At 45.5% G+C, this 26,215-nt stretch overlaps 1 protein-coding gene across 1 annotated transcript in view; it reads right to left on the bottom strand.

The window, feature by feature from the left end:
• The window catches only part of Lrch1 (leucine rich repeats and calponin homology domain containing 1), a 185,543-nt gene that overhangs the window by 63,686 nt on the left and 95,642 nt on the right, over window positions 1-26,215 (bottom strand). The window contains exons 3-7 of the mRNA XM_038310017.1: window positions 20,153-20,279; window positions 10,731-10,836; window positions 3,474-3,610; window positions 2,553-2,680; window positions 1,227-1,290 (exon numbers count right to left, since the gene is read on the bottom strand). Coding sequence (XP_038165945.1) covers window positions 1,227-1,290; window positions 2,553-2,680; window positions 3,474-3,610; window positions 10,731-10,836; window positions 20,153-20,279 — 562 coding nt within the window. The remainder of the gene's footprint in view (window positions 1-1,226; window positions 1,291-2,552; window positions 2,681-3,473; window positions 3,611-10,730; window positions 10,837-20,152; window positions 20,280-26,215) is intronic.

The following is a 26,215-nucleotide window of genomic DNA, read 5'->3' as shown; positions in this document are numbered from 1 at the left end:
AGCTCAAAACCAGAAGAGAACTGGGAAAAAAAAAAACTTCCTGAAATCGCATTCAATAAAACTGTGATGCCTTTAGATGAAGTAACTGATCTAATTATTGCAACCTCAAGGATACCTTGTGCGATCTAATGGACCACACATGGCTGGGCGTTGTGGTACACTCCTTTAATCCCTGCACTCAGGAGGCAGAGGCAGGTGGATCTCTCTGAGTTCAGGGCCAGCCTGGTCTACAGAGTGAGTTCCAGGACAGCCAAAGAGACACAGAGAAGCCCTGTCTTGAAAATAAATAAAAGACATGCATGGCGTGTTCCATGTCACTAGAGGAAGCTCTGTCATGCCAGACTGATTTGACTAACCTTATAAATACATTTAATTCTCTGAACAGAACACAGCTGAAGTGGCAGAACTATAAATACTGATCTAAAAACTACAGGTAAGGGCCAGAGAGATGGCTCTGCAGGTAAAGGTGCGAGGTGCCAAGTTCGATGACCTGCGTGAATTTAATCCCTGGGACCCACGTGGTGGAAGGAAAGAATTGATTCCTGCATGTTGCCTTCTAACCCCCACACACGGTGTGGCTCGTGCACACCCTAACACACCCACACACACGGCATGGCTCGTGCACACCCTAACACACCCCCACACATGGCGTGGCACGTGCACACCCTAACACACCCCCACACACGGCGTGGCACGTGCACACCCTAACACACCCCCACACACGGTGTGGCACATGCACATCCTAACACACACATTCACTTAAACATTTTACATACACAATGGCTAGTTACAAACATTTCAGGAAATAGGCTACTCAGACACAGCACACGCTTGGCTCCTCAACACTTCTGAATACATATAACCATGCTTCCCTGAAGTAGTGTGAAAGACAGGTATATTTCTAAAAGAGTCTCATGCTTGTACAGGACTTAGCCCTTTCGTAATATTTACTTAGCAGTAAAGAATATTCTGATAATGTGGGAGTGGGAAAAAGACAGGGACTGTATTTTTGAGTTATTTCTAAAATAGTAAGGTAGACAGGGATACAGAGTGACAGAAGCTACTGTTTACATAACCTTAGGGGTTCCGAGCTGTGCTCCCAAATGTGACTGAACTGTCAATGCAAATCATCCAAACGCACCAGTGGCTTCTTCCAGAAAAAGACTTTAGTGGACACAGACAGACGGACCCAGAACCAAGGAGAATACAGTGGTCACCAGATTTACCTCGGTGGCAGACAACCGCTTATCTCCATTGTCACTTCCAACTCCCGAATCAGAATCCTTCTTACTGGGGAGATGTCATCATCATCATTGAATTTGGTTAGGAAAAAAAATTTAAAAAATCACAAAGTTGACACCCAGATATACCGATTAATAATATAATAACTTCATTATAGAAAATTTATCATCATTATTGTAATTATGATTATGTGACAACGAATCAGTCTACTCCTAAGAACTATGAAGAAATGGACATAATGAGAACCTATACACAGCTGCCACGGGCATCATAATTCTCTGTGTTCAGGACTTCCTCCTCTGAGGAGCAACTTACTGCTTTGAAACAGTTACTAATTTTGTTTCATTGTACATATGTAAAAATAGTAAGATATATAATTATTTTTTATCTGGTAGGTAATAAAACACTATTTTCAATCATTTTGAAAACCTTTCCTGTGATTAACTATACCTGGTAATATAAATATAAAACAAGCAATATATAATAATAGCATTATTTTGAAAATGCCATTACGGTGGTATGAAAATTTCAAGTCATCCTGTTTAGCAAAGAGCAAAGCAAAAGGTCTCTCCCTGGAGAAGTCTCTAGAAGAGGCTGTTCCTTAGTGTCCCTGAGGCTACTCTGTTCTCAGGATGTTCATGGCCTGTCTTACGGCACAGATGGCCCAAGAAAGCTTGAAGGGATCCTCACACTTTCACAAGAAACCAGAAAAAAAATTGGAAAAAAAATATCCACAATGCATTTTAAAAACTGAAGCCCACAGGTCTTAACGGTGTTGGGAGACAACTAATAGTTGCAGGTATACAGAAAATCAGTAACTCCTAAAACATTTCAGCTTGATACAGTCATTAAAATCAAGAACAGCAGGGCCAGGACAAGATCTTGCTATACATACCTATGTTCGGACCATGCTGACCTAAAATTCACAATCCTCTTAGCTTGGTCTCCTAAATACCGGGATTATGGGTGTATGCCACCATGCCCAGCTTAAGAACACCAACTTTAAAAAGTGTAATGCTTTACAATAATAGCTTGATACAGCTATGTTAATTGGAAGCATAAAAATCCATTATAGATATTGTTTATGAGCATCCACACACATATTCGGGAAGAATTGATTATTGATGAGGAGAAGGTAGATTAGAGTCTTTCCAGCATCAGCGTTTTGTACGCCATTCTTTTCCCAAGCTCTAAGTCAGAAGTGTAAATCACACAAATGAAACATAGGTATTCTGGCTTCCAGTTATCTGGGCAGCTGAAACTATGCGCCTTCTAAGCAGGCTTTCTCAGGAAGGAAGGCATTAACTTACCTGTCTTCTACGTGCTGGTGTAAATGAGGCCTCTCCATGGCGTGGAGGTAGAGGGGATCAGTCGTCTTAATCTGGCACGCCTGTATACTCAGATACTTAAATATGTGCACTTTGCCTTTTGTGCAAATCTACGAAGACATCAGTAAGGCGTATTTATTACAAAATGTAAGCTCCAGATCCTTGACCATGCAATTTAATCTTCAGAATGTCATGGTGAACAACCCCCTACTGACAGCCACAAAACGCACATGGATTCTCAGGACTGTTCCCTCCAAGTTCTACTTTGAACAGAAAATCATGCTCAAGAAATTCCTAACCTTTTGAAATTACTAAATTTTAATGAAAACATATTTAAATGACAATAGTGTAAGATTTATAAAAGTGGGCCCATATTGGTACTAGTCCAACTATAAAAGGTGAAAAAAATTCATTTTTGAGTCTATAGAGAACAATTAAGAGTTTAAAAGATAATCATAGATTTAATAAGTCATTACGTCATTTAAAAAGAAAATATATCTTATTTGTATGAAGAAACATACATACTTTATAGAGTTTCTTATGGTTTTATATTTGATACCTGTCTCAAAAATATCAGCGATCATTTATTTTTAAGATGTTTAAATTCCACTCTCCCAGCTAATGTTCAAATATGGAACATATTACCCCCTTTGTAGCCCACATATTCTATGACTGAGTGGTACATTACCAAACCTGTAATTCTGGCCTTGGGGTATTCAAAACGGTGACACAGATGTGCGAACAGATGTGATGCATCCCGAGGCAACTTAGCCAGATGTGCTTAAAGCTTCACTCACGGCAGGAGAATACCCACTGCACCCCCATCATGCCTAGCGCAGCCTTGGGTGTGCAGAGAGTCACAGAGCAGGGGCCACTGGGTCAAGGCTCTGGGTGGGTCCTCACCTGAGCCGGAGGGGACTGCAGAGGGTTGTTCTCCAGCAGAAGCACCTGCAGCTGCTTCATCTCTCTGAAGCAGATGGGGATCACCAGAACTTTGTTACAGGAAAAGTCAAACTTTACCAAGGGGAGATCTACTAGCTCTGAAACAGATAAAAAGAAAAACGAATTAAAAGAAAAGAAAAAAATGAAAAGAAAAGAAAATCTCAGAAAACAGCAGGATCAAGCAGCTACCCCCTCAAAAATTAACCTTCTGCATATCGGGGGATATGCTGTTTAGTAAAACCAAAAGCCAGCTGTTAGGAATACAAGGTAAGCATATATAAAGTATTTCCCTGAATGGAGGGATCTTTTCCTGGGTGCTCAGTCACCACTAACTACACTGGGAACACTTGCCGTTCATAGTATCTAAGGAGCCAGTTCTCTTTCAGCAAAGGAACAGCAGGAGCCCTGACACACAGAACATGATTGTTCTAGCTGTCACCCATTTTCCTGAAGTACTTGCTGACGAGGAATGGCATGCTAATTACAGAAAATCCTTATCTATTCAGTGGGGTGCTTAGTTGGCAGGGAGCCAGAAAAAGTTTCGGTCACTATGTTCCTGATTTTCTCAGAGGCTGTGTTGTTGTTGTTGCTGCTGTTATTGTTGTTGTTGTTGTGTTTTGTTCATTTTCCTAGTGTTACCTAATTTAGGATTTTTCCGAAAGGCCCCATCATTCCGATCTGGCCAGGCTTTGTTTCGTTGCCTTTGAAGTCGGCCCCAGCGCAGCTCATAAGGGAAGATGCTGCATTTAGCCTGAGGTCCCCACCCAGTGGCACAGTAAACACTCAGTAATTTCAAGTATTCCAACCAACACTGGCAGCTGCTAGGAATGAAGTCAAACAGATTCCCAGAGAGCAAAGCGAGGCTGGGCAGTGCCAGAACCTAGGGTGACGCTGGCAGATCTCAGAGCTGGCTGGGTCAAGACTACAGTAGGGTCACTTCAGAACAGTGCCCCGTACTTCGGGTATGGGAGCTGTCAGAGCCCAAAATATAGTGGTTTCAAATACTTCTGGCCTCCTAAAGAGGAAGACAGCCAGAAGCTAGACAGGGAGAAAACCCGAAGGAGAGGGCACCCACCTAAAAGAAGACTCAGCAGTTTCTCCTCTTCCATTACACGGCTGAGGCTTTCAAACAACCCTGCGGAGGACTTTGGCTCCCCCGACACCACTCCCTGGGGCTGAGCACTGAGTCTTCTCAGAACTCAAGGCCCTGGGAAAGTAAGGGGCTTTCCACCTTTCACGCCTGAGGGCATTACTTCATCTTCCAGAACAGAGTAACCAGATAGAAAATTCTAGAACGATGAAGAACACCCAACTCCCAGGTCTCAAAGTGAAGTCCCTGGAGGCTCTATAGGACAAACTCGGGAATTGTATGTCAAAACATATGCCAAGGAATCTGTGTGTCCACACTGCCCTGAGCAGCTCAAATCCCCAGTGGGGGCAGTCATGAGTCTGGACATCTCCTAAAGGCTGTCTGGATGTGGCACAGGGAGGAGTGACAGGGGCAGCTAGGTTGTGGAGGTGGAAGCATTGGACTTAAAGGGAAAGCAGGATTCTGTCTTAGTGTTTCTATTGCTGCAATGAACACCATGGCCAAAAACAACCCGGTGAGGAAAGGGCTTCTCTCTGCATACAGTTTACACAGTTCATCACACAGGGAGGTCCGGGCAGGGACCTGGAGGCAGCAGCTGATGCAGAGGCCATGGAGGAGTGCTACTTACTGGCATGCTCCTCAAGGCTTGCTAAGCCTGCTTTCTTCTAGAACCCAGCATCATTTGCCAAGGGGTGGTAATACCCACAGTGGGCTGGAAGCCCCCAATCAAGAAAATGCCTACAGACTTGCCTACAAGCTAATCATTTCTCAACTGACGTTCTCTTCCCAGATGCCCTAGCCCGTGTCAAGTTGACCAAGAACAAACTAAGTATAGAACCCTCATGGTACAGTCTGTAGATCACCTAAGGATTGGGATTTCCAGGGCAGGATGACTTCGGAGCTAAGCTGTCTCACCAGTGTTAAAATTTTATGGGACTCTGTGTTCTGGCTCTTATGATTCCTCTGCTAGAAGAAAGGGGGCTTTTTAGACAATAGCTATTATGTAGCAAGTGTTCCCAGCAATTGTTTGCCAATTAAAATGAAGACTATGAGCATAACCAGAGGAGTATTCCGGGGAGTGGAGAGCTCACAGGTGAATAGCAAAGGATGCTTTTCCGGTGACCACTGCCTGGTCCATGGGTTTCACCGTGCAGTAGCGTAGGGGAATGAGACCGCTACGCTCCCACAGCAATAGGAGGTAATGACAGTCTTGCAAGGCTGACCCAGAAAAGGTCAAGAAGCAGAAGAGGAAAGAAGAAGGCAAGTCAAGAAGGAGGAAAGGAGGAAATGAAGAAGCAGAAAAACAGGAAGACGGAAACAAACAGAAGGAGGAAGAAAAGGAAGAGAGGAAAGGAGAAGAGAAACAGGAGGAAGAGGAAGAACGGAGCAGAAGCAGAAGAAAGACCGTTGGGAGGAGGGAGGGAGGAGAAAGAAGATGAGAGGAAGGAGCGGAAGGTGGAAGGGGGACGAACTTGACAATTTCACTCTCCATTCAAAGGGAGGCCAGGATTAACCCTCCAGTCCCCGTGCCATCATGGCCTAAAAGAAGGCCTCCCCATTCTATTCATTGTAAGATACACAAAACTGCTTAGGGTGACTGGGCTGCAAACTTCTTTTTCCCCTCCTCAAACTGAAGTCATATGAGGGAAGAATCCCAGGAGCACAAACAGGTAAATATGGAAGGCCACGGATGGGCTGCCTGGAGGGACCACTCTTGTCAACAGAGTTCTCCAGACAGAGGCAGACAGAAACGTGATATTCAGAATTATTTTCTCCTTTTTAAAAAAGGTTCCAGTAAACTTAACATTTCAGCTCTGGGTGTTTTTTTTTAAAAAAAATATCAAAGCTGAGAAAACATAATTATAGAAGGCAGAGCAAGTGGCAACTTATTTTTTATTTATTTATTTATTTATTTATTTATTTATAGAAAAGAATGTTAAGGTGGGAGAGAAGCAGGAAGAGAAACAGAAACCGAGGCTTGGCAGGTGTGCTCTCTTCCCCTGCACCACACTGTGGCCATACAATGACGTAATTGGCTTTCCCTTTTGGAAACGGAGTCAATTATTTATGACATTTCCAAACTGATTATCACAGGCACGCGAATGCAGAGGGGCTTCTTCATAACAAGCCGGAAAGGTTGTGCTGTGCAGATGTGCTGCGAATTAAAATTTTGTTTGTAGCTATCGCTGTTATTGTTTCTAGTTATTATTATTGTGGGAAATAGTTTTATACCCTCAAAGAAACGAGACAGCGCCCCGGAACCAGTAGAGAAAGTAAATCTCTTCAATGAGCTCATCTCAGAGACGGCAACGAAATCCACACGGAGGAAGTTTATAATTCTTCTTCGAATGCAAGCCAGCATGAGCAAGGGGAACCCCTCCCCCCAGCCCTCGGCTATCGCGTATGATGTATTTTACAGGGCTCCACCGCCCTGTTCCAGAAGCTGTTTCCATGTCTCGAACAAGAAAGTGAAAACAGAACGGCAGATTTCCAAATGCCACCCTAATGAATACCAAACGAACTGGATGGCAGCTGCCTCCAAGGGTGCACGTTGGCACTGAGATGCCTTCCAAAAATGTCACGGAAATTGGCTACTGCACAAGCTTCCTAAATGTAATCATATGCACTTACATCAAGGAGTTAAAATGGAGTCAGTCACCTTAGAACCTAAGATGGGGCAGCATAAGTTATGAAACATAGCAAAATCAAGCAGGTACCGAATGGGAAGCACCATCCCTACTAGTAGCATTCATAGAGCTCAAAAGTGCAGTGCATGCTACCAGAGAAAAAGAGTAATCTTCCTTCTTACCCTGGGAGTACGCTCTGAACCCTGGGAGTCACAGTGATGATTGGCCTGGCAAGGCATGCCCACTTTTGCAATAGTGGCTCAAACATCATACAAATAACCAAGCACTTACTGATTGGATGTAAGTCCACCCTACACGATGAGACCCATATCCAGCACCATTAAAGATAGGGCAAAGAACCTATGGGCTAGACAGGTAATAGATTCCAGGATAGAATCTACTATTATTATTCTGCTCAAAACTGCCATTATATTAAACTGGCTCCTGATAACTTACTGTTATACCCATAGGTCAGCGCATCTCTAAGCCCTCATCTGAGAAGTAGCAGATGACTGGCCAATGGCCAAATGAAGATAAGAGATTCGGCCCCAAATGGAACATAAATGCTCTACCTTCTCCTCCCAAGGCTTGGGGGCTCATTGAGGAAGAGAGGGTTCCATGTCTTGAACAAGAAAAGTGTAAAACCCAGAGACAGTGGGTAACTACAAGAAACAATGCTATAGAAATACAGCAGGGGCTGCTTAGCACGTGAATCTGCAGCAGTTGCAACAGCACACACAAAACCTGTGTAGGATCAAATCCCAGCAAGGATATGGAAAATGGGCATGAAGTCCTACCCCTAGCCATGGGGTTACTGTCAACTGTTAGCTGCCGGGAGAGGGAGAGACAATTTTCTCTAAGAAGTGTAGGCCCTGATGGATTGACCATGTTCACACGGAAAGCCACACATCCAAGAATACTTGGGGAATAAAAATTGGTCTTGATGAGTTAAAAATAAAAAAAGACGCAAAGTTGGCTGGATGGGAAGGCAGGGTTGGGTTTCATCAGAATTGAGGAAGGAGTGACATAATAAAAACACGTTGTATGAAACTCTCAAAGTACAATTTGGACATCAGAGGGCTCTTAAGGAAAATCTAATGTGATCTCAGGAAATCAGAATGTGTTTTAAAGAAATACTTGGCATTCTGCTTCTCATCTACTCACTCCTGACCAGTATGTGCTGGGATGGTTAGTGCTGTCTCACCTGCATCACTTAACATGGGATGCAGCCCACTGTAGGCAGCGCCATTCACTATTCAGGGAGTCCCTGAGCTATGTACGAATGAAGAAACGAACTCAGCATAAGCAAGAAAGCAAGCGGGCATAAGGCATTCTTTCTCTCTCTGGACTGACTGTGGATGTGACCAGTTCCCTCAAGTCCCTCCCACCCTGTTTTCCTCACGTGATGGACTGGAACCTGGAACCACGAGCTGAATAATCACTTTCCCATGAGTTGCTTTTTCTCGGGGCATTCAATCACAGAAACAGAAATGAAACCAAAGGGGTGTGTGTGTGTGTGTGTGTGTGTGCGCGCGCGTGCATGCTTTATACGTACATGTGTGTACACGTGAAAAGCGGAGTTTGCCATCAGGTGTCTTTATTGTTCTTACCTTTGTTCTCTTTTTAAATCTTTGAGACAGGATCCCTGCTCTAGCCTCCTGTCCATTGCCATGATAACACACTTGTGATAAGCCATTTAGTGGAGGAGAGGACTCATTTCATCTTACAGGGTCACACCGTCCATTGTTAAAGGAGGTCGGGGCAATAACTGAAGCAGAAACCCCGAAGGAACACTGCTTATGGCTTCACTCTCTGCCTTTAGCTGCCTTGCTTACCTGGCCCAGGAGCACCTGCCTCGGGATGGATCCTCCCATATCAACTAGCAATCACGACAATCAGTCAGAGAAAAGCCCACAAACCAACCTGATAAAGATAACTCTGAGACTCTTTTTCAGGTGATTCTGGGTTAGGTCATGTTGACAGTTAACGCTAATGAGGCCAGTCTCTCACTGAATCTGCAGCCCACTTGTTGGGACCATTTGGAGTCCTGGCCTCCAGCTGCTCTTCCCTGCTAGAGATCTTTACTTTCCTTCTGATTTGAGCTACTGAAAGCTGTGTCAAAGTTGTTTACCAGCTCTGCTTCACAAGCACGTGTTGCCTTGCCTTGAGGATCAGAGGATAAGGTTTTCACCTGTTGGCCCACCTGACTGTGTTGGGTAGATAAGCCTCCATGGTGCTATTGAATAAAGGGCTTCTTACCAATGACTAGAGGTCCGTGTCTCTGTCTCTCTGTCTTTGTGTGTGTTTCAATCTCCAGCCCCTTGCCCGAAGCTCGCACACTGTATGGTAGCGCATAGAGCGCCGTGCGCTCCACCCACTGATCTGACCAGGCTGTCTGGCAAGCGAGTTCCAGGAATCCACTTATCTGCACACCCCTTCAGCGCTAGGGTCGCTGGTATACTCTGCCACACTCATACCTGGCTTTCCCATGAGTGCCAGTTAGCCAAAGTCACGTGTCTATGCTTATGAAAGAAGCACTTCACACACGAAGCTATCCCCACAAAACCCCTTAAGTACTTACAACTTCTAAGTAAATATGCGTTTAGGTTTAGAGCCTCACGCGCCGGACAAGAGGACATATTACTGCAAGAGCCCGTGGCAGGGTTGTCCAGGGGACACTACTGACTGTGCTAGGGTCCGAGAATCAAGTGTCCGTGCCGCAGACTTAGGGTCGTCTGATAGGAGTGACCACAGTGCAAGGGCGACTCAGCAGTGGCATCATCCCCCCCACCTAGAGGTGGGATGTGGAATTGTGGGTTCCCAGTGTTCCCCAAAGATAGAGATCCTGATAGTCAGGATCTGCAGGACCAAGCTTGTCCTCCCCAGACTGTTGGCTTTATGTTCTAGAACGGCTCACACCTGCCCCAAAAGAATTCATCCTGCCCTGGTATGGACTGGCCAAGTCCCTCACCCCAACATTCAGACATAGAATTCTTAACCCCGATATATCAAAATTTAATGGTATTTGGAGACAAGGCCTTTAGGCGACGCCGAGGCCATTAGAGTAGACTTTAATCCTCTGGCGTAATAGGAAAAAGAGACCAGGACAGAGACCCAAATAGTGAGATGCTCTGAGGACACGGGAAGGAAAAGACCATCTGCGAGCCATGGAGAAAGACCTTGGAAGGAACAACCTGGCCAACACCTTCCAGCCTCCACAATGGTGAACAGACACGTTTCTGTCATTTAAGCGGCCCTCTCTGTGGCCCTTTCCATAGGAGTCCTAAAAAGCTAACATCCATCCCGTTAATGGTTGTGTTGCTCTAGCCTTGATTCGAACTACAACCTGACCACCATTGCTCTGCTATCTGCCGGTGAGATTCAAATTCTTAATAATAGCAACCAGAGTGCACAGGCACACAAGACCCACCACCGCTCAAAAAAGAAAAACGAGGAAAGCAACGTCTCCTGCATGCTCTTCCTCTTGCCCTACTTTCTTACCGGGTGGTAAAACCTTAAGGTAATTTCTCCGGACGTTCAGTTCTCGCAGAGACTTCAGCTGGCCTATCTGCTGGGGCAAGGCTGTGATCTCGTTGCAGCTGACATCCTGTAGCAAGAGGAGGGTGGGAGGGGGTGGTCAGACAGGGATAATAAAATGCACCCCCAAGCATTCCATGTGAATTCTCCTCAAAGAACTCAAATGCTTGTCTAACTCCACATTCCACGTTTCTACTGCTCTCCGGCTCCCCAGTCGGAGGGGTCAACGATGAAGAGAAAGAGTTTGGTTTCCTGTGTCCTTTGAAGGGAGAAGAGACATCAGTGGCATTCACTAGCCGTTTCTGTCACTCTCTTCTCGAAGGTGCTCAGACCTTATACAATACCCACCACAAACTTACGAGGTGATGTTGCTAGCTAATATCCGCAGCTGCAGAAAATGAGGCTTTGTGAGCCCAGGCAGGCAGGTGCCAGTTGCCCTTAGGCAGGAAGTACCAGGCACTGTTCAGAAGGAGAGGAAATGGCCTCCCATCATACCATGTTTTTACACAGAACCATGAGCACACCAACTGATTGTGCAATTTATTACACATGGACCTCCTATCACATGGCAGAAAGCTGTGGCCAACCACTGCATACACATTTGATAAGCAAGTCTATGGGGGATACAAGGATTTTGTCATCTTTGTTTTGGAAGGACAGTACTGCACTAATCCTTGATTAGAACCAGTTCATGACACATCAAACATAGACACGGCTCTTCTTACCCTATACAAATTCATCCACGTAAAATAATGATGTGGTTCTTCTTACCTTGTACAAACTCATCCACATAGAGACGTGGCTCTTCTTACCCTATACAAACTCATTATTCCCCCCCCCCCACACACACACACATCTTCCCTTCAGTTCCAGTAAGCTGCCGGGCTTTGCTTTCTCCTACAACTCTAGACCCCTCCCCCTTCAGTCTGACTATGCTCTCTCTCAGAATGACTCTTGCATGTGAAATTCTCCGGATGGCTTCTGTCGTGCCCCCCCACCCAACATCCATGCCCTCAGAGCTATCCCAGAGCAATTTCCATTCTGTTGTTCATCAACTTAGTAGGGCCCAGCGCGTGTGAGGAGGCCTGTCAGATTCCCCTGACTTTCTCTGGATGCTCTCTCTTGCATTCTACACCCAAGCCACGCCATCACCACTTGGGAGTTTTGGAGTAGGCCATGCTGTCTCACAGCCCCGAGACTCATTCTGCTTCCCCCCTGCTTGATATGCAAAGTCTGGCATTGTCTGCTTGGCCTCCTCCACATCTGTTATGGCTCAACTCAAGCCTCAACTTTACTCTTTGAGACATTCCCAAGATCCTCTCCTGCTCTGAACAACCCCCAGGGATGGGTATTTTCCCCTTCCCCTTTGTGGTCCTAACGGGCAGTGGTACCTGTAATTCACTTATTCCCTTACTCTCCTCCTCCTCCTGCAAAGCTGGGAGTTTCTAGGGGAGAGGACCCATGGCCTATTCTCTCCATCTTTCTGGTGCCTAGCAGAGTGCCAGATATAAGGCAGAGATGAAATTTCCAATACCCTCTGATGTGGACATCCCATAATACTGTGGGCTCCTTCTGCCTTGCAGCTGGGACCCCAGAATGTTTTAACATATCCCTCAATTTCCATGCGGGTTCCAGTGGCTACTACAGAACCAAAAACAAACGCAGGCTGAGAATTATCCTAGTGAGGTCTAGTCATTAATAGCCCATGTTACTTATGAACCTGCAAAACATGCTTTCTCTTTAGAGATCACCAAGGCCTTGTTACACAATCCCCATTTCACTTTCCTTCAGACTAGACGATGCATCACTAACCAGTCAATCAATCCCTTGCTCACTACTTCAACCCCACAGCCAGGATCTCTTTTCAACCAGGGCTATGTCAATCAGAGATCCCTATTTTCTAGCTTTGCCGCTATATCTCCAAGCCCTCAGGTGAGCCTCGTCAGTCACAAGCCTGCACAGTGGACACTTCCTCACAGAGGCACAATTATCACCTCTGGTACAAGAATAGGAAGCCCCAGTCTATGAAAATGGTGTGCATGGAGTCAGTGACACATTGCACTCTCCTGTCGTCATCGGAGTGGGGAAGCAGGGTGAGAGGGGTCAGGGTCACAGCATCCTCAGGATGCTGCCCTTCTCCTGATCCACAAAAGTCACACACACCTCTAGTGTTGAAGACAAATTAACAAAGCAAGAATAACAAACCTCTACCAGTACATCTGCAGAAACACAAATGAACCAGAAACAAAAATAGATAAGAAAGTAAAATCAGAATTAGGCCTGGCCATGACCTAATTCTGATCAGCCACAGGGTCCAAAAACAAATCCTTCCTGTGCAAACTGGATCTCTCCATGCCTCACCTAAGTTATGAATCCACAGTGGGCCCATTCCACTCTGGTTTACTACAGCCCTCACAAGCATGGAACCCAGGTATGCCGGAGACGGGTGTCACATCGGAACAATGTCCTCCAGACTCTAGACAGGCCTGGTGCAGGGAGCACTGAGGTCAGAGGTGGAGGCAGGGTTGTGGGGAAGAATCTGTGGGGATTATTTTCTATCTATGGGGAGGAGGACGTGTGGTACTGAACTACAAAGTAAGTTTCTGTAATCTTATAAGTGAGCGCCACTGTTTGTGGAAATCTGTCTCAGTGTGAAATCAACAATCCCCACAAGTTTCAAAGATGTAACGAATATGATTTTAAAACATGAATGGGAAACGAGAAGCTAAAGGATAACCTACACATTTAGGCGACACACTCACAGGATGCCCTGTCCTGAGATCAAACTCAGCCTTGCTCCATTCTTAGGGAAAACTATATATATATCTTGCCCCGTGTCAACCGCTCCCAGTTAATTAGCATGGAAGAATGCTGGATCCCTAAAGCCAGGTGAGTCCTCCCAGCACACACCTCTAATGCTATGGCCTTAGGAGCAAAACCAACTCCTGCAGGCTGTATTTAAACATGCTGGTAGACACAGCACCCACTTACTCCATATAAAATAATGCTGCACCCCAAAAGCACCTGACTTTTCCACCTAAGAGACAGGAAGCCTGTGGACAAGTGTAAGCACAGGGGCCAGCAGCCTGTGCAGATTTTGAAGTCGGCTATGTTAATGATATTCTATATTCCTACTAGTTATATCTCCCAATAAAACAGTAAGCAGAAAATTCCCAAGCAAATCTATTACATAAGGGAGAGACGGGCTGTCCACCGCTGTACACTCAATATGGTAAAAAAGGGCAAGTCCTATTCCCCAGGAGCCACTGAACCTAACCAAATTTTAAAGAGGTTATGAATATCATCATTAAAAATAAACCCCATGGGTAATTATGTCTAATTAGCTGAAGGAGGAGGAGGAAAAAGAGATAATAGTCTACATGTCTGGGGATGTTTTGGTTTTAAAAATGCACAAGCAATATTTCTAGAATGGCCTCATTCTCTAGAACATTTAGCCTAAATAAGGCCTAGGGCTTTTTAAAGATTATTTTGAAAAGACAATACTTAAAAAATAAATTAAAAATAAGTAGCACTGCCTTACTGCAATTAGTGAAAATTATCAGACTGTAAATTCCGCATTCATTTACTTACTAAAATATTCAAATTAATTCCTTCTGAATGTTCTATTAGCCCCAAGCTACTATGTTTCAGAGAATAACTAAGCTGAGCATCAGTGAAATCACCGTACGCTCAATGTTATAACATCACAACTGTACAGCGCAAGGATCATAGGCAACAGTTACAGATATTTACCGACCTGATTCTCCACGAATAGAAAAGCAAATCTAATTATAACAATATTAATACTCAAACATAAGCTTTTCATGGACTACCCAGTCCAACTCTCTGACTTAGAGTCTAACAATGACTAGACTCTAACAATGTTAGACCACACTTGTCAACGGAGCAGCAGAGGAAGGTCTATGAGAAAGTCAGGTTTCTATGTAGCTGGTGGGAAAGCAAATTATCGGCAGTCTCCAGCCATCACGGAGCCATGGCCTTCTGCAGAGATGCCTTTTGTATGCCTCACTCAGCGAGCTCACAGACAAGGAGCAACGAGCACCCGAGCACCGAGAGCATCCGTCTGTAAAAGGCACCGACAGCCAAGACTGCTGACTTCAGCTCAGTCCCTGGCCCCTGGAAACCACATGGCGGCAGGAGGGCACTCACTTCCCCAAGTTTCCTGACTTGCACACGCCAAACAAACAAACAAGTAAATAAATGAGTGTTAAGTAATCCTAATTTCCTCTCAGCACCAGGAGGATCCACTGACTGACTATCAAGAAATAAAGGAATCAGTGATGTCAGTAATAAAACAACCCTCAGCCTACAGTCAGAACGTGAAAAAAAGGAAAAGAAATACTGTACATTAATTTAAACTCGAACCCTTCCAGGCGACCTTTGATGTGATAAACGATCTCCTAACACCCTTGTCTCTCTAAGGCGACACTTCACCTCAGGACTCTCTGCGTATACCACAGACGCATGCTTCATGTCCTGTACTTGATAAGGAAATAGGCAGAAATGGAAGCCACAGCAGAGCCCTGAGCAACTCCTGGGTTTCCATAGGAACCAGAGAGGTCCAAGACATTTCCAGAGACCGCTAATGGATAAATGTTACAGCAGGTGTATTGCCACACAATCCCACACCTACCTCAGAGGCAGGAGCATTAGGAATAAAATAATGGGGGAGGACTCTATTCAGAAGTCTGTCGTCCGCCCTTTAGCTCCAGATTCCCAACACAAACCAAACAGTTCATAAAAAGAGAATTTAAAAGACTGTGTGTGTAGGTAGGGCTTGGAAACATATCTTCCAGCCAGAATGACTGTGGCCAGCCTGGTAGGCGTATAAAGGCAGGTTTCCAAATCAGGCCTTGGGTTCTTTTGCATGGACAACAGGATGCTCACGTGGTGAGGGAGTGGATGATAACAGAACCAAGAAAAAGCGAACACGGCCAGCAAGCCACTTAGCAGTGGGGAGCTCCCGAGCCTTTGGCAAACGTGTCGTCCATAAAAGGCCCCAACTTTACTGAGCTCTTAGTATGCGTGTTCAAACCGTTAGCATGTTTGCTGGTATGCTTCACGGCTGCCACGTGTGGCATTTACATAGCGCTGCTCACCAAACACACCTCATCATTTAGCCAGACTGCACAGAAAAAAAGAACCATGTCTTCAGAGATGACTCAGCCTGGTAGGAGCATTGAGTCTGCACCTCCAGCAATCATGTAAAAATCTGGGCACAGAATCAGCTGCCTGTAATCCAAGCCCTGGTCGGCAGAGATCAGAGGATTCCCGAGGCTGGCCGGCCAGTCTAGCTCAGGTTCACTGAGAGGGCCCAGCTCAGAAAATAAGGCAGAGGGGCTGGAGGGATGGCTTCGGAGGAGCAGGTGCAGCAGGAGGGACCAGAGTCTCATCTCCAGCACCAATCTAAAGGCCAGGCATGACAGTGTACCTGTCAACTCCCGCACTGGGGTGAAAGGCTGAGAGTGGACAGCTGGGGCCTGCCGAAAAATAGCAAGTTCTGGTGTCTATGGAAGATCCTGTCTCGTGGGAATATAGCAGAGAGTTATGGAGAATATCAAACATCCTTCTCCGACCTCCCCATGTACACGCACAGACAGATCTTACCATGTGTATATACATACATGCACATACTATACCCCCCCCACACACACACCTTGTTTTCAGTAAGTTTGAAATGTTTGAATGAGTTAAATGGGATTTAGCTGAAACGTCTACAGATCCCCAGAACCTGACCTGGCTCTATAGCTAGGAAACGTTCAAACATGTCCATCTGCCCACAGTCATCAGGAGAATGCCCCCTGCTCACTTGCAAGTCATGCTTGCCACAGCTTTAATAAGAATGTCACAGCAAACCAAACTCTGGAGTTCCAGAAGAAGAAAACAGTCCTTCTAAAGTAGTCGCTCATCTACAGTCTAGGTAGAGAGGGACTGCCTTGGGCTTTAGACTATATGTCACCTACCATCCACCTATCAACAATATCTAATATATTATATAATACTAATATGTTATATATAGAGATACACACACACATCCATCTACCTACCTAACAACCTACCTACTGACCTACGTTGACCTATCTATATATCTATCTATATCAACTTGACACAAGCTAGTGTCATCAGAGGAAGGAGCCTCAGTTGAGGAAATGCCTCCATGAGATCCATCTGTAAGGCATTTTCTCATTTAGTGATCACTGGAGGAAGGCCCAGCCTATGGTAGGTGGTGCCATCCCTGGGCTGTTAGTACTGGGTTCCATAAGAAGGTAGGCTGAGCAAGCCGTGGGAAACAAACCAACAAGCAGCACCCCTCCATGGCCTCTGCATCAGCTCCTGCCTCCAGGATCCTGCTCTGCTTGAGCTCCTATGATGATTTCCTTCAGTGATAAACGGCAATGCTGAAGTGTAAGCCAAGGAAACCCTTTCCTCCCCATGAGTTTTTTTTTTGGTCATGGTGTTGGTCACAGCAATAGAAACCCTAAATAAGACACTATCTTTGTAGTTCTGGGAATGTAAGCTAGAGAGGCACACATGCTAAGCAAGTGCTGTAGCACTGAGCTCAAGCCTGGCATGGACTTTAATCACACACAAACCTCCATCCCCTTTGGTAAACAGCTTCAAAAGCAGCTCTCGACTGTAACACGTAAAACATGCCTTCCTCGGTTCTGAGGCTTTATGAAATGATGTACTAGACGGCAGCCTGATAGAAGTGGATGCTGAGCAAATGTTAGTTTTCTCACTTCCCCTTCCCCACAAAGCAGCACTCACATATATACAGTATCTCTGCTGCAAGAGACGGTGAGGAAACCATTTAGAGTGGGCAAGGAGTTCTGAATATTCTAGATTACTAATATCATTAGTGAACCTAAAAGGACCAGTTAGGATTCCATAAATGCACCAGTGACTGAATCAAGGTGGAAGTACAAGAGACTGGCTGTGCAGGGTGTTGGCTGTGCAGGGTGTGGGCTATGCTAGGTGGTGGCTGTGCAAGGCAACGGCTGACATGGGGCACTGTTTGTCTTAAGACTCAGGGGTATCGCGATGTGATGGAAAGGCTAAGATGACATTTTGCAGCTTGATTTCCTTGCAAACAGAAGAAGGAACCACTGTGTTCCTTCTGAAGGCTGAAGTGTGTGGTCTCTGTTCCTAAAGTGCACACGAACTCTGGAACGTTCGTCCACACTTAAGAGAAGTGGGCATGAGTCTACTCCAAACACTCTGATGTGAAAATTTTTGGAAACAGCCTTTCCAAAACAGCCAGCAAACAATGCTGAGAGTCCGGGGGCTGAGCGGTTTCCTCCGCACTCAAGCCTTAAATGGTTGAGTTTTCTGAATGCTCAGGGAGTGCCCAACTTTACTTTTTTTTAAAAAAAAAAAAAAAACAAATTGGTAATCTGTAACTACAAAAACAAAAGCCTCCTGTTCAAATATGACATCTAGCTCTCCAGGGAACTCCTTCCCAATTGATAACTAAAAATAACCTGACCTGACGTGGTTAGCTATAGCAACACTACTATTTTAAGCTAAATAAATATATAAATAAATAAAACTAAATCAAAGATAATTGAGAATGAAAGGAAAATTAATCTAATTTTAGTGTATGACCTTAACCAAGGCAGGCCACATCACCCTTTTGTGGTTAAGTAAAATCTGTCAGTAAATTTCACCTACTTCATAAATAAATGTTGTGGTTTTTTAATGCCACAGTGCACATGTAGAGGTCAGAGGACAACTGTGGAAGCTGGTTCTCTCCTTCCACCATGCAGGTCCAAGGGATTTGAACTCAAGTTATCAGGCTTGGTGACAACTACTTTTACCCACTAAGCCAACTGACTGCATCCTCTCGAAAATGCTTTTTACTAAAAGTATCCTTGCCCAGACCCAAGGACAACAGAACTTAACACAGTGAGGCCACAGAGCTGTCATAGGAAAGTGATGGCCCAGCCTTGGTAGCAATGAGACCCAGTGTGCGGCTGATCCTATGTGTGGCAACTGACCCCTGAAAGACGCACACTGGACTTGGTAGGAAGGGCTCAGTACAAACAGAAGGGTACAGACAGACAGATCTCAATAGCTTTCTGTCATACATACAGGGATCATAACTGCCTCTTTGGAGTTAAATATAATATCACAGAAAGGACTTTCTCTTGTTTCTTTTAACTGTTTAAACATGGCCACCACTACATTTAAACCTCATTTTTTTTGTTTGCTTTGGATGTCTGCTGGTCAGTGCCAATGATGATGGTGTTTCAGCTCAAATTCCCATGAGCGGTGAATTTCCATATATCATTGTCTCACTGGCCTGGGTACCATCTTTTGATCAAGAGGTCAAGAGCCTGGATGACACTGCTTCTACAATCTGCCGGGGCTCTGACATTCTGTAGTTTGTGGGTCTGGGGGAGACAGGACTGTGACAGTACTAAGGTGTGGGGCAGGACCTGGGATGAAGGGACACCCTGGCCAAGATCGGCTCGCAGCATAATGGACCCACAGCGTATACCCAGGATTGGAGACAGCGCTGTTCCACATATGCCAAACTCCATACAGAATCACAGCTATTTCTGTTCTTTGACGTCATTAGGTATGGCTTCCTATCTTAGATAGTAGAGATCTTTTTCTGACTTGACCATACTTTTTTTGGATGTAAATGCGATCCGCAAAAAAATTATGTCACTATGATGCCACAACCTGCCAACTTCAAAACTGCAAGGCCTGTAAAATTCAGGTGTGATCCATAGGACTTCGGGACCCATAACCCAGCACTGCATGGCTGCCACTACCACGTCTCCTTATTTAATGACTTTATCACACACTGCCTCCAAAGGATAGGCGCCTGCTGTAGTTTCCATGTTGGCCCCAGGGGCTCACACACTGGAATCTTAAGTCTTCAGTCTGGTGGTGGTAGGAGGTAGGGGATCCTCTAAGGAGGGAGCCTAGCAGGAGGTGATCAGACCAGTTCCTTATACAGGGTTAACACAGCGCTTGCGGGATCCCAGTAAGGGCCAATGACTGTGGACCATTATAAAGGCATAAAACTGGTCCCTCCCTCTGCCTGGCTCCCTGTCTAGCCACTTGCTCTCTCCCTGGCTCATGCACTCCCACCATGATGCTATCAGCTGTAGATGAGGAAACTCATCAGCAGAGGTCAAACAGATAAGGCCAGCTTGGTCTTGAACTTTCAGCCTCCAGCACTGCGATCTAAACAACCTGCTTTATAAAATTCCCAATCTCGGGTATTTGTTATAGTGATGGGAAAGGATGGTTATAGCCTTCTCCCTGCCCATCTACAACCAAGTTTTTTCGGAAGACCTTTAACGGTTATGATCAGTGAGCAAAGAAGAGCGTCTTAGAAATCAATAACATACCAACTCCATTAACTGTTTGAGCTGACCTATCTCTTCAGGCAGTGATCCCAGCTTGTTGTTACTCGCGATTAAGACTTTGAGAGGCAGACCACACAGGCAGGCGGGCAGGGCAGACAGCTGATTGCGGCTGTAAAGACAATACAACAAGAACACATGTAAACAGAAAGGCCACTTCATGATGCTGCCTGTGAGCAGGTTCTCTGGCTGGCAAGTGCATTTTTCTCTGGGTTATTTGAGATAGGGGCTCTCTATGTAACCCTGGCGGACCCGGCATCACTCCACAAACTAAGCTGGCTTTAAACATAAGATCTTCTGCCTCTGCCTCACAGCCAGAAGCACCATGCCCAGCTGTGAACATGAGAAGATATTTTATAAACGTATAAACTCTAATGCTTCTGTCTCCGAAATCACTCAAATTATTAAGGGCACAAGAAAAAAAAAACACATTAAAAAAGAATGGAGGAGTGGACAGACAAGATTGAATAACAAATATCAAAGTGCAATTTGGCAACTACATTGAGATTTCATCTTACACCAACCAGAATGGCCAAGATTGGCAAAAACAAACGACAGGTCATGCTGGCAAGGATACAGAGAGTAAGGGGACTGCTCACCCACTGCTGGTGGGGCTGCATACTTGGAGAGCCATGAAGAAAAGCAGTATGGCACTTCTTCAGGAGGATGGGAATTGATCTATCCCAAGAACCAGCTAGACCACTCTTGGGCATATTCTCAAAGGAGGCTTCATCCTACCACAATGACTTGCTCAACCATGTTCACTGCTACTCCATTCATAATAGCCAGAAAGTGGAAACTACCTAGCTGTCCCTCAACAGAGGGAGGAATGATGAAAATGTGGTACATTTACACAATGGACTATTACTCAGATGTTTAAAAATAAAAATAAAATCAGGAAATCCGCACGTAGATGGACAGAGCTAGTAAAAAAAATCATTCTGAATGAAGTATCCCAAGCCCAAAAGAACAAATATGGTATGTGTTTGCATATATGGGGATGTTAGCTATTAAGTCTTCGATAGGCAGAATACAGTCCATATAACCACAGTAGTTAGGTATAGAGTAAGGGACTATGGAGAAAGGAGGATCTCCCTAGGAAAGGGAAATAATGCATATTGACTGGGGGGTGGGGATGGAACAGGAACATCAAACAGGGAGGAAAAGGAAAAGTGGAATATGGGAGGGAAAGTGGGAGGGGTAACAGCTAACACTAAGGGCCATTTGAGGGGTCATATAAAAATATACTGCAGTAGAAGCTTCTTAAAATATACACTAATGTGACAGAAATCTAAATGGAACCACCAAATGGCCAGGAGACAAAGCTACAACAAAACATCTCTAGCCACCAAGGGAAACTTTCAGTGTCAGGAAGAGATTACATCTCATTTGAGTTACTGGGCATAGGAGCCCGGGGAAACCCATAGCCAAGCCAGGCTATTTCCAAGGCTACTGAGAGTAAGGCCAATTGCTGGAGATAACACCGACATGACTCACTGAACACGGAGAAGCTGAGTTGATGCCTGCCTAGAGCCTTCACCCCTGCTACCTAGTGCTATGGTACTGGAGAGTACTCTGCATGCTACCAAAAGAACAAAGTCAAAACCAACCCAGCTATAAAACCTTCAGTCTACAGTGGTGACCTGTGGGCAATATACACTGGTACAGCAGAAGTACAAAAGTTCGGGGAGTGACCAACCCCTACCTGAGTGGATTTAAGGCCCACTCAGAGAGGGAACACAGACACTATACTGCTCCAGTGGCCAACAACCTGATACCTGATAAGCCATGAACCTGGGGGAAAACCAAGTTGTTTTGCTGAAGGACTGTAGCGATACAGCGGTTCCTAACAACCTTCCGCTGCACTCAGAGATCAGCGCCTTGCTCAGCCACAATCATGGAGGCTTCCTCTTGCAGCAGACGGGAACAAAGCCAGAGACCCACAACTGGACACTGTGCAGAGAGTGAGAGACTCTGGAACATTCTGTCCTGAATTTGATGTCAACATCAACTCCTTCCGGTCAGGGCTCAGGGAACCCCACGGAAGAGGAGGCAGAAGGATCGCAAGAGCCAGAGGGGGTGGAAGATACCAAGGAAACAGGCCTGACACACAGAGGACTTCTGAGACCATGGCAGCATGCACAGGGCCTGGACAAGTCTAAGCCAGATGGGGTCCCAGTAGTAAGCGGGGAAGTAGACACAAGCCCCCACCCCAACCCAGAAACTCTCTCCAATTGATAACTGCTTGCAACAGAAAAATTAACAATCTCCAATGGAGTCTCAATGGATGTTCAAACCACTTTTAAGGAAGGTCTCATGCCCAACAGTAGAAGGCCAACACAAAATGACATGAAGAATGTTTCTGGAAGTCCTTTTATTTTCTTTTCTTTTTTGGTCTCATAATGCTTAGCCTAAACAATTTTTCTTTTTAATCTTACAGGTATTTTGCTCATATATTATGGTTTCCAGTTTGGGATTTTTAAGGCATTCTATATATGTGAATGTGTGTGTTTCTGTGTCTACATGAGTTTCTTGTGCTTTTTCTTCGGCTTGTGTTGTTTTTTGTTTATTTTTGCCTGTGCATTTGTTGGTTTTTATCTTATTTTTTTATTTTTTACTTATTTATTTTTTTAGAAGCCTATTTGTTTTCTAAAGAGAAAGAACAAGAAAGGGCATGGATTTAGGTGTGGGGAGGTAAGAAGGATCTGGAAGCAGCTGAGGGAAGGAAGACTATAGTCAAAACATATTGTGTAAAAAACTATTTCCAATTTTTTTAAATTACCATAAATTTTTTAAAAGAAAAGAAATTTGTAATTCTGAAAAAAAAAAATGGAATCTGACAGAGAAAATAGGCTCTGGGGTCCTGAAGCAGAGTCGGGTGAGTCTAATGTCCAACAACTGTCTGTCACATATTTCAGGATCAGTGACGGACTGACTGGAAGGTTTCCATGAACAAATGACCACTGCTTAAGGACGGGAAGATGCTAGGCACCAGGCACAATCACTTCACTGTTATGCATACCAAATCACCACTCTGCAGCTCACAACTCTCCCCTAGTCCTGGGCATGCATCACACACACACACACACACACACACACACACACACACACACACACACACACGGGCCCTCTGCAGGAGGTGGACTTTGCACAGTAGAGTACCATGGAGCTCCTTGAACAGGACAGAAGGAGACTGAAGGACAACCTTTCCCTCAAACCAAGACCAAGGGGAGCAGGGGCCACTACAGCTCAGGCAGTCCCCAAAGGTCCAGAGCAACAGGATGCCTCTTAAAAGCCCACCATCAGCTTAGGCAGTGGTGACGCACGCCTTTAATCCCAGCACTCAGGAGGCAGAAGCAGGCAGATGGCTGTGATTTTGAGGTCAGTCTGATCTATGTAGTGAGTTCCAGGACAGCCAGGCTACACAGAGAAACCCTGTCTCAAAACAAACAAACAAAGCACACCTCCTCCTAAGAACACAATGCTGCTCTTGCCGTGATGTACCGCCTCACAATAGGCACAAAAACAATGGTGTCTACAGACTAGATGGAACTTCTAAAAGAAAGACAGCGCAAACCTTTCGTCTTTGAAAGTTATTTTCTCGATTGCTTTGTTACTTGGACAGACCACTGAGTGATGTCACTGTCCTCTCCCGACAGGTGCAGGAAATTCAGTCAGACAGGAACAATAATACTCCAAAGGCACTGCTTGGTCGTTTTGAATTTGCTGCTAGATTTCTTTTTTAAATGTTTACGAATGTTTTGCCCAAGAACATGTACCGCATGAGTGCAGGGGCCCGGAAAGAACTTCGGATCCCCCAGTACTGGAAGGCTGCAAACCACCATGTGGATGCTGGGAACTGACCCTGGACCCTCTGGAAGCACAGCACTGAGCCATCTCTCCAGCACCGGAGATGTTCTAACATTCATTTTAAGCTGAAGAGGGAAAGAGGTGCTGGGGGTGAAAAGTAAGAGATATCCATGTGGACGGGTGTGGCTTCTCAAAGGCGAGTCACTGTTGGTCAGGAGAGAATTGCTGCAACCTATAAGTCAGTGGGTGGAGTTCCGATGCTTGACTCAGCTGCACACTGTTTAAAACAAGAGCGGCTACAACTGCAGTCAGCTTGAGTACCTACAAGGGGGCTGAGGAAAAGGCAAAAGGATGCCTGGAAGCCAGAGGGCTTCAGCTTCCCAGAGTAGCGGACAAAGTCTGAAGGGGGTTTTGCTCCTCTCTGCATGAAGAGAACATACAGAAGTCTCTGAACTTCCTACTGCCGGGTGTTTAGTTTTCTAACTCAGAGAAAGAGTCAATGAAAGAAACCTGTTGCCCCTCCACACATCCCTGTCAGTCCTTTAGTTCGGCCTCCTCCCCTGCACAAATCGCTTCTGTCCTGCCACCAACCACAGAGACAGATAGATGGGTTACAGTCTTCTGATTTTCTTTCCCCATTATTCTGCAAATGAAGCCAATGGTGTGTGGGTAAGACTGTTAAAAAACTTCCATGCGTCTGTGCCCACAGGCGTAACATTTCAGTGCCATGCCCCGCGCATGCATATTTACAGGCAAAAATATCTGGAAGTCACAGTTTGCAATATTTTCTGAAATTCCTACAAGAGCTTTGATAATCAGATTCTACCTCCCCTGTATACAGCAAGGGGAAGGAATCCGGCGCACCAAAGGGCGTCTCTAACCTATGGGCTCAGAAAAAGCAGGCGCTGTGCTAAGCGCCTATCTAATCAAGGCCCTCCCTTAACCAACACCTCAGTATGACTCCTACTGCAGGCAGTACTGCCCAGCTAACTATTGGGGTGAGAAAGAGCACATCAGCAATTTCTCCCATGGCCCAGACCTGCAAGAAAGCTATTTCCATAAGTGGGCAGAGGCACTTTCCCATAAAGGTCCAGCAGGAGAGAGAAGGTTGGGGCCCCCTCTGACCTGTTAGAAAAACAGACTATGACATTCTTCCAGGCTCTAACGATAAAGGGAGTGGCCACCAGCCTTCTCTCAGTCCTCCCACAGCCCTCTCCCACCTAGAAAGGACCGGTTAAGGAAACTGGTTGGATAAGGGGTCCCCTTGGGGCTCTGCGGGCTTTTCTCGAGCTCTGAGAAGGGCGCTGTAGCCATCACCTCTATAAAAGAGAACTTGGTTATTAAAAGGTGACGAGTAAATAATTCACAACATAATTTGTGATTGTGAAATATTTATAAATGTGTCAACTGGGCACGGTGGCACACACCTATAATCTGACACTTAGGAGGGGACACCCAGGTTACAGAGTGAGACCTGGTCTCAAAGAGCAGAACAGGGGCTGGAGAGAGGGCTCAGCCCTTAAAAAGGCTAGTCTCACAACCAAAACTAAACAAGCAGAACACTTTATAAACATCCTATTTCACAAGTGAGGACGGGCCCAAAAGAAAATTAACAAGGCAATTCCCTTAGCATGGAAGTATATCTCAACCTCCTGCTGAAGAGAGGATTATGGGGGAGAGAGGTGTTAAGTCTGGAGTGTAGCCCCCAGCCCCTGGTATCCATCCTAGCCCCGCTGGCCTGGGAGTTGCACTGCTCTGGATTCTAAATCCCAGGACCACTCCCACAGGGTATTTAAGTGTGCTCCCAGGGGAAAAACACATGGTTCCGGGTTTGCATGGGCTCCCTACTGTCCTGTCTCCACGCCATGCCCTCGGCTACCCAAGAGTGCTGTACTTAATAAAACCATGGGCATTTTGATTTGGCTTGATTTGACCTAATTGGATTTCTTTGCGCCAGCGGAGCTGCCCTTCTTTTTATTTTTGACTTAACAGGGGAAGATGGATATTTCCAGAAATTCCTACTTTCCGATTCACACTGAAATCTTTCCAATACTGTTACAGGTCTCACCACTGGATGCAGGCACCTAACCAGGCCGGTGCCACAAGCGACAGGGTCATTACCACAGCACCAAACACGAGGCTAAGAAGGCGCTGCTCTTCGGGATCATCCTCCCGGGAGTTGTTTGAGGCCAACTGCTAGCTTGAGGCAGAACACAGGCTAAGCTTCTGGACGCTGCA

This window comes from Arvicola amphibius, chromosome 13, assembly GCF_903992535.2.
Source record: "Arvicola amphibius chromosome 13, mArvAmp1.2, whole genome shotgun sequence".
NCBI classification, from domain to species: Eukaryota; Metazoa; Chordata; class Mammalia; order Rodentia; family Cricetidae; genus Arvicola; species Arvicola amphibius.
This window is presented reverse-complemented; position numbering and strand designations above follow the sequence as displayed.